This window comes from Rhipicephalus microplus, chromosome 9 (assembly GCF_043290135.1).
Source record: "Rhipicephalus microplus isolate Deutch F79 chromosome 9, USDA_Rmic, whole genome shotgun sequence".
Classification (NCBI taxonomy): Eukaryota; Metazoa; Arthropoda; class Arachnida; order Ixodida; family Ixodidae; genus Rhipicephalus; species Rhipicephalus microplus.
In genome coordinates this window covers 55,100,606-55,109,704 of record NC_134708.1, presented here as the reverse complement: position 1 = coordinate 55,109,704, position 9,099 = coordinate 55,100,606, and the positions used below count along the sequence as shown (strand labels likewise).

At 42.7% G+C, this 9,099-nt stretch overlaps 1 protein-coding gene across 3 annotated transcripts in view; it reads right to left on the bottom strand.

The window, feature by feature from the left end:
- Positions 1-3,120: 3,120 nt before the first annotated feature.
- Positions 3,121-9,099, bottom strand: part of stan (Protocadherin-like wing polarity protein stan) — a 78,277-nt gene continuing 72,298 nt past the window's right edge. The window contains exons 31-33 of one of the 3 annotated variants that reach the window (XM_075873680.1): positions 8,645-8,803; positions 5,403-5,835; positions 3,121-3,474 (exon numbers count right to left, since the gene is read on the bottom strand). In XM_075873680.1, the coding sequence (XP_075729795.1) occupies positions 3,450-3,474; positions 5,403-5,835; positions 8,645-8,803 (617 nt within the window). In that variant the 3' untranslated portion in view covers positions 3,121-3,449. Of the gene's footprint in view, positions 3,475-5,398; positions 5,836-8,644; positions 8,816-9,099 lie in introns of all 3 variants that reach the window. The other 2 variants (XM_075873679.1, XM_075873681.1) reach the window with 2 other exon arrangements.

Below are 9,099 nucleotides of genomic sequence, written 5' to 3'. Positions count from 1 at the left end.
ATGTTCACGTTGTCCCTCCGGACCACCTCGTTTTGTTTTGCCGCATAAGTTCAAGTTCGTGTGACAGCTAGGCAGTCGTACATATGCATGGAATGAAACACAAAGTGTTTTTTTTTATCCCTTCTTCAATGAAAACCGTAAGCGAGCAGACGATCCGGGGGCCTGTTCTGCGATAGGAATTGTGCAAGCTCAGACAACGCAGGAGCAGCTTGATTTATGTCATATGTTGCAGATACCTTTAGTTTCAATCGTGTGACGAGACTATCTTACTGAAAAACTGCAGAAAGTATTGCAATGCAAAGTTAAATCGCACGCGCCGAGCACACCGTTCAATCATGGCACCCTACTGGCGGTTTCATTGCAAAAACGACCACCTTTTTTTCATTATTTTTCTGTGAAGACAGCACACTATCCCGTTCTGGTACATGGAGGTGGAAATGCCGTAGGCCCGTGTGCTCATATTTGGGTGCACATTAAAGAACCCCAGGTGGTTGAAACTTCCGGAGCCCTCTAATACGGCATCTCTCATAATCATAGGGTGGTTTTGGAACGTTAAACCCCGCATATCAATCAATCGATCCATTCTGGTACATCATACTATTAGTGCAGCCCCAGAAGAAGGTGCAAAAAGGAGCGTAATCTTACGTCACCCTCTTTTAAAAATAGTCACATTGATTGTAGTAAATCAAAGAAACAGTTGTGGAATGATCAAATTTTTAGATACGGGTCCTTCTGAATGCATCTCTGTAGTTATTATATCTCATAGTTACAAGAACACCAATATGCATTTCTTGAAAAGCACACCAGGTTCGAATGCAAGCTTTAATATACTGCATGTATTCGCTTTGACAAGAATGAGAGACAGTATAGTGTCACGTGATTTGCTGTTTGAAAAAGGACATGCGTTTGTTTTCAGCGATGACGTATTCGTTCAGAGCTCCGTTCCTGTTCAGTTTGCAGTGACAAATTGACTACCGAGAATATTTTCGTCAAAATCTGCATGAAAATATGGTGGTGCAATTGACATAGAATATCTTTTTTTTTGTTTTCAGGTTTGTGTCCTTTGACCTGACGAAAGTGTCTTTTAAAACATGACAAGTTCATTCCTGGTTTTCCTTACCAAAAGATGCAAACCATGTTTTGCTAATTTCAAAAATGTTTCCTTAGTCTTGGCGAGCTGGTGCAAGAATATTAGAAGTTAGATATTGCACATTAGAAGTTGGATATTGCACGCTTTTTAGGTCAGCAAGCCTTGTGTCAGCATAGATGGACAACTGCCTAATCCGACTGAAATTCTTTTTATAGTGTCAATGTTTTAGTCGTTTCTCAATTTTTGTGGCCTGTCGATACTGGTAGTTTCAGCATTTTTCTTTTAGCAATTGCGTGAAAGGTGTATGCAGTTTCTTCCCATTTGCTTGCCACTTTTTGACAAGCACCTGTCAACAGAAACAAGGTAATAAAAGAGCTTGCCAGCGTTTTCTTTCATGGCAAATACGTCATTTTGTACAAAGTAGATGATGGTCGCAGAAGCTGTACAAGTCTGTTACTCAGCCCCCCTGATTATGACCAAAAGAAAGAAGCGCTTTGAATGTAACATGTTTTCACTGTCTTGACCTATCCTTGTACATAATATGTTACCCCTAATAAACATTTTTTTTTTTTGAATTCGCATGTGTGCATCTCTGTTATTTTGCCATAGTAATGGCAATCGCAGTGATCGTTGAGCCACGAGTTAACACATTTGTGTTAAGGGCTTGTTTTGCAGAAATTCCAGTGCTGGCATTGGTGTTGACGTTGTTGGTTGTCAATGAAAAATGATCATCTTGTATATGATTAAGAAATTGAGACTGATGAAAATAAATAAATGCCTTCGGTTCAATTGAAAATCGAACCCAGGCCATCTATTGCTTGACACTGCTTGGAGGAAAAAAAAAAGAAAAACAAAACACTATATGAATGTCATCCAGTCAAAGGAGTCTCCTTAATGCACGTAACATTGTGCGACAGAAGGGTAGAACCACGTCGGGCATCCAAATCTCGAAACATGTAAATTGCGTGGCGAGTGGGTGTTCTAAAGGCCCACCAATGACAAAGTGCTCGGGCATATCTAATAATCATCAGCTACAAAAGCTTTAACAAAACGAGCGGCTGCAAATGTTCGCGTGTGTCCTTGGGTACGTGTAGTGGGCCCTTCGCTGATCCGCAAACGGAAGAATTGTGGCATGGTGGGCATTACACAACTGTACTTGCAGTAGGAATTCTAAGATGGTTTGAAACGGTCAATGTTATGCATGCAGTAATTTGTTTTTCACAGCTGCTAGCTTGGCCTCATTTCTCGGTGCATGCCATTTCTCAGTGCATGCGCCGAGAAATGAGGCCAAGCTAGCAGTTGCGGAAGCAATGCACGTGGGGCCCGAAGTGCTGTCGCATTCTACTGTTGGAGGCAAAGCTCAGGCATCCTCGCAAGTTCTGGTCGCAGCGTGTGCCGGTATCTCTAGCCCGCAGTTTCGTCACAAGAGCTGCTATATCTTGGTGCTGCACACTGCTTGTAGAAAATGTGCGTTGCTGCAAGTTTAGAAAAATACTTTGCAGAAAAGCAGTCTACACAATTGCAGTATTTCTTGGAGAATAAAGTTCAAGCTGTAAAACCACATAAAAGCGCAGTCAAGTAGACGGTCGAAGCTCGATACAGTGTCCACTGCTTTTCGACCTGAGCTTACGTTGATTTTTTTATACATTTGGCGTATTTGTAACATCGCGATAACTTTCTGCTACACTTCCAAGCAGCTGCAGGTAGTACGCAGGCACGAATTTTCGAGACACACACTTACATTTCCTTGCAAACTTTGGCACATTCAGGTGGTTATTTCAAAGCGCTCTAGAGGCCCTGATAAATTTACGTAAAATAGCAACCAAGTGTTACAACCACAAATATTGGGCCAATACGCGATAAGCAACATGAGTTCCATATTTGCTGTTTCTCACTGAAGAGCTTTAAGGCTGTTGAATTAACGGCTTTCAAACACAGTCAAAGCACTCTCAAACGGCCACCCTGAACGTATTAGTTCTCTGTGCATGAGAGCCAAGGGCACTGGTTGATTCATACAGTGCTGCTAGTACTATGATTTGGTCTTTATTGGCTTCTTTTTTTGTTTCTGGGCATTGTATAGGGCCCTTCTTGTTTTGTGTGTGTGTACAATGCATGTGTATATTGTGTGAAAGCGATGATGATCGATTGGTCCCAAAGTGGATGGAATGTAAATGTTTCAGTCTTCCCTTAGGGAGGGTCGTTGACCTCGTGGTCATTGACCTGACCTTTTGGTTGTCTGTCGCTGCCTCGATACGCGCTCCTTTCCCCTCGTTGCATTCTTTTATGTACAGAGTTGGCTTGCGCTGGCAGCTTCGAAGAAGAGGGAGGCATGTGAAACGGATGTTGCCCTGAGATCTTCCTACACCGACGTTTCATTGCTGTCCCTGGAAAGAGAACAAGAAAGCGGCACATAAAAAAATATGGCGCTAAACTAAGAAAGAAGGGGAAACCCTAAGGGATCATTTTTCTTTGCTAAACACGACGTTAGGAGACAAAAAAGCATAAAAAATTACAGGGGATGATATTTTGTAGTAATCATGATGTAAACGTGAGGAAAGAATAGTTGACAGAAAAAGGGTGTTTCTTGCCGTCGTGGCTACTAGCAGTGCTGACTAACACTACCATATTTAAATACACCTCTATACCCCATAAAGTTGACGGGGGTACGACCGCCAGTGTAGCTCAGTCGGTTGAGCATCGGACGTGTCATTCGAAGGTCGAACGTTTGGTCCCTGCCAGCGCAAGTTATCTTGTCATCCACTGTACTTTACATTTACAACATAAGTCGACTCTCGTTAATTCAAACTCGAAGGCATAGAGTTTCTTGAATATACGCTAGAAGGAACTCTGGCGTTACTGTCTATAGCAGGTGCAATGCATAGCGCTTCAGCAAGCAAGGGAATTATGAGAATGACATGGATTTGCTTAGTCTTCATACTTTACGTTTGTTCTGGCTTTGCGTGGCTTGAAGCTCCTGTGTCATGAAACAATAATCGGCAAATGTCTGGCAGTTACGCTTCACCACCTCAATATTTTAGGTTTACCACTTCAAATAGAGTCACGAAGTGAGAAACGGTTCGTTCTTTCATTCGAAACGAAACCAAAACACAGCAATAATTGAAGCTACAAGTGCGTTCGCCGCCAGAAAGCACGAAGACTAGGCAAATCCATGTCATACCCATAATCGTAGCTCCAGTGTCCCCTCTATTTAATTTTAGAAAACTCTATACTTGAAGGGACCTCTGAATTTCATTTTAACTATCAAGAAGTTTGAATTTTAAGAAGTTCTCCGATATATGACTGTGGATGAGATAACACCACACATTATGTATGATTAGGCAATAATTTTATCAGATTTTAAAAATTTTCAAGTGTGTTTAAACCCTAACTGCCCGCAACGAACAAAAAACAGAGGTGTAAGGTCCACAAGTTCATCGGTCATTCACTACAGATCAGACCTTTTAAAGAAATCGTGAATTGCCAACTGCTTCTTTGCTATATGCGCCTTCAGCAAAACGCTCTCTATGCGAGTTGAGAAGCATCGTGGTTTACCTTGCATGTGCTTCGTTTCAAACATTTGTTTACTAGCAAAGCCTTTTTCCTTGAAAGCTTGAGGTGCTTATTTTCAATTTTTAGGCTGTTATGATTATATAGGCACGTAAATTTTTAAATAGCAGTGGGAAAGCAGCAGATAATTTCTGGTATGGAACTGCAAAAAGGATGAATTAACCAAGTGATGGAGTTTGAATAAAGAAATTATTAAATACATTGAAACATTAGAGGGCCAACCAAAAAATTGAATTTCATTAAGTATAAATTATCAGTTTGAATTGTCGCGAGTCTACTGTAATTGCCGCAAATAACATCCTCGACACTTTCCTTGGCTTTCTTGTTTGTAAGGTCCAATTGTTGCTATGCTTAAGGGAGATAAAGAATGCCACTCAGAACCCTAATTTGATTAGCTTAGTTATTGTTATGCCCTTCTTTGAAGATGTGCCAAGGAAATTTAGGACAATGCAACGAGTCATGGAAAGATAACATAAGGGTGTAACGCTAAAGGGGCCCCGCTACACTTTCTCGAGTAACCATCGAATGGCTACATTAAAGCAGTTTTGATGCAGACATAAATGCTACCACTAGATAGGACTGCGAGGCCAAACTATTTGCGTCAGGTCACTCGGCACTTCAACGTAATGACAGGATAGCCACAATTTCTATGTGTTCTCATGCAGGGTGACACATGATACGAAAGTGAAAGCAACCATGATCTAATATAAAAATTTATTTTAGGAAAGTCGATTGACGTACTCACTCAGAATCGGACGCGGCCAGCGGAGGCATGTTTGGCTTGTGGCACAGGCCGTCCTTGCCCTTGGGCGTCGGCTGGTCGAGGTTGTTCCTGAATTCACCGTCCTCGTCGGCCCACTGGACGTTTGACGAAGGAGAAACCAAGCCCTGCGATGACGACAGCGTCGGTGGTGACAGTGGCGACTGGCTGTATATTGAGGTTATGCCGGCTGTGGTGCCATAGCTGTGGGACGTCGTCAACGAGCCCAGGGCGGGAATGGATGCGAGCAACCCTTGCTGCGGAGAAGTCAGCGACTGTTGCTGTAGGTGCTGCCCCAACTGCGGAGGTAACCCACAGTCCCACAGGCCACCACCGTTGTAGACCATCGGCGACATGACATCGGTGACTGGAGCAGCAGACAGCGGCGAGATGGTCGTCGTTGCCGGGAGAGGCACATCTGGAAGGGAGAGCGAAGTGAATTGTGAAACTGCACAAAGAAACAATAATAAAAAAAAATAGGCTTGTGCGAATATTCGGATGCTTCAAACATTCGAAGGAATAGTAGGGTATTAGAATTCACTTTGATTCGAACTTAAATTATTGAACATTCCGAAGTATTCGCAATAAACGAATAGGTGTATATTAATCCGCATGTAACCACCTGTAAAGGTAGTTTCACTGCAGTGTAGGGTTGTTAAACCGTGGAAACAACCACCTAAAAAAAATTACGCTGTGCCGCGAAATGCCCCTTCAAATTTAAAGGGGCACTGCGACGCTTTTTGAGCATGGTCAGAAAACGCTGTTGATCGGTAGTCAAAGCTACCAAAAACACACGAGCCGAATATTATAACACAGCACGCAGCCTGCAATTAACAATAAATTCTCAAAGTCAGCTGAAAATTGCTCCCTTCTCTCGGCGAATGACGCCAGAAGCTCAAAAATCACTTGTCACAGCCATTGTATCAGCCAGTGACTGATTTGAGCATGCCGCGCTCTGTCCTTATTGGGGCTACCGCGGGAGGCCGCCACTTGTGCACGCGCACATGCGCGATCCACTGAAAAGTGGCGCATTCGAAAAAAAGAAGAAGATATACAGATCCCACATACTTGGAAATCAACGTTATGTGAAGCATGCAGCGGGAAGGTGACGTGATCGTATTGCAATTTCTTTTATTGAGCGACACGTCATGAAATGACGCGTCGCTCAATTTATGTATAAATGTTGCACGCACAGACATATGTTGAAGAGTTACAGATGTTCATATAACCAGTTGTTTGCACTTGCACAACGATGCCAACTGGAACATGCGTATTAGCAACACCAGAAGCTGATGTGAAGCGCTGATACTGACGAAGATGTGAAGATGGCCCTGGACGCTGCTACACAAATCAACCACCGTGTATAGGAACTACCTACAACTGACTTTAACCTGACGTGACGGCTGTATCAAAGGAGTACATATGTAATGTTTATAAAATTGGGTAGGCAGCGCTGCAATCACTATTGATGTTTCACGAAGATTAGCGTCTATTTGAAAAGTAGTTCTGAGACCTAGCATAGCTCTGTGGTGAAATGCTTCGTTGCCACGCAGAATGCTTGGTTTCAATTCCAGCCGAGACCCTGACACTTTATTCTTTGCGTTCGTCGGGTCGATGCTACCGTTGTCTGGTATTTCTTCATGGTTACGTGTTAAAATTGCCCATGAGTGTTCTCCTTGTTCCTGGCTAGATACCAAGTGTCCATCATCTGTGGCGCATACCCGCATACCAGCGGCACGTACCCGCCCATGGGTATGGGCCACTGTCTGGTGGGAATAGTTTGACGACGTACGTAACAAGATTGTGACATTATTCATGTCTTGACCAGCGAGTCATATTCGTCGAACCATTTTACCATCCCATGTTGATTTTGGTTCACGCCAACTTAAGGAAGGGGAGGGGGAGACTATGAGAGCACACAAACGTAAGCGGCTAGATAGATAGATAGATACGCTCAAAGTCGTCGAAGTTCGCTAAAAAATGCTTCGCATTAAAGAAGTGCTCACGGCTACGAGATGCGCGTGACATATTTTCTATATTTTCTTTCCCTTGCCATCCCTCCCTGCTTAGCTTCCAGCGCTTTCGTCGGGACAAGAAGAGAGAATACAATTGCAGCATGTGAGAAATCTTTGCAACTACGCTTGCAGCGGACGGATTATGAAAATTTTTGCGGCGGTAAATTCATGAGGCAATAAGCACCTGTAATTAATCCATTCCATGGCTACTAGAAAAAGTGCTTCACGACCCCTTTAAATGAACATATCAACCTGAAATCAGTTAATCATTTTATTAAGCTTAAAAGCTTGTTATGACAGCTTATATAATCTAAGTATGATCAATTTTAAAATGTTACGCATTTTACAGGTTACGACTCGCATCCTACTGAAAGTCAAATCCTGCTACTACTTGAAGTTGTTCCGACTTCCTTTGAATGAAGAAAATAATGGCATTTTCATAAAGGTCCTATTTGAATTAAATAAAAATATTGTGCGGGTTGTTCGGTCATGATATATAGCCCCCTTTTTTTTTATATGTCACCTATACTATTCGAATTTGTTTCAAAATTATTCGACCAAGATTAGTATTTGCTTTGAACCTAGAATAAATTATTTGCACAAGCCTACAATAAATAAATATAGGTTGAAAAATTGTACTGTGAGAGTCCTAGTGTAGTTAATTTCACTACTTCAGATTTAATAAAAGGGTAGACGAGAAAGCAGCGTCCAAAGTTCATATTTAAATTTGGTTCTGAAATTTCCACACGAGTCGTCACACATTTTATAATGGACATTTTGTATTGGCGACACTGCCTCAACTAAATTTCCTGAAACTTGGTATACGAAGTATATGGCCTTCTCAAAAAACAACGTACTTCAATTTTACAGATTGGAACTGCATAGGACTTAGCAGATGCCATCAAAATCTCCGACGTTATTGGCGAGGAAATTTCAAGGTGACATCACCATCTGCATTTTCTTTTTGCATGTTTTCTTGCACACCAAGCATCTCCTGATGGCAAACTAGGTGATTTTGGAATTGTGAAAAAGCAATTAACTGATATAAGAAAAATTGCTGCTCTCTTTAGTGTCCCTTAATGCATTAAGTTGGTGATTCAAAGAGATTAATTTTCAGAAGTTGTCGCAAAAAACAAACAAACAAACAAAATGTGCAAGCGTGTGCAAGCAAACCACGCGGAAACTACTCCTGATATAGGCACGGATGCATACCTTCCTCACGGACGGTTGGGAGTCCAGAAGTGTCCCTCCAGGATGGCTTCGACTCTTCGTCGTCCGAGGAGTGGCTCGATGCGAGGTCGAGGGAGGCATGGTCCAGGGACATTTCAGAGTCCGAGTCCGACGTTGTGCGCCGTTTTCGCACCACTTCGCCTGCATCAGGATCTGTTGTGAAATCACGTTGGGCACATAAGCTACACTGTACGCACTGTGTACACAGGCATGTGCAGGAGAAGGCGAGGGAGGGTGGCCACTCCCTCTATTACTCTAAAAAGCCCCTGCCCCGCAATGAACAACCTCGCACACGCCTGAGCATAAGGAATAGGTGAGCAAAGCATCGGTTTAGACCAGTGTTAGACAGGTTGCCTCGGTTATTTAGAATATTTCCTCTGCTGAAAGGTAGAGCTACAGTAATTGGTAAACCTGAAGACACATTGTGCAGAAGGTCT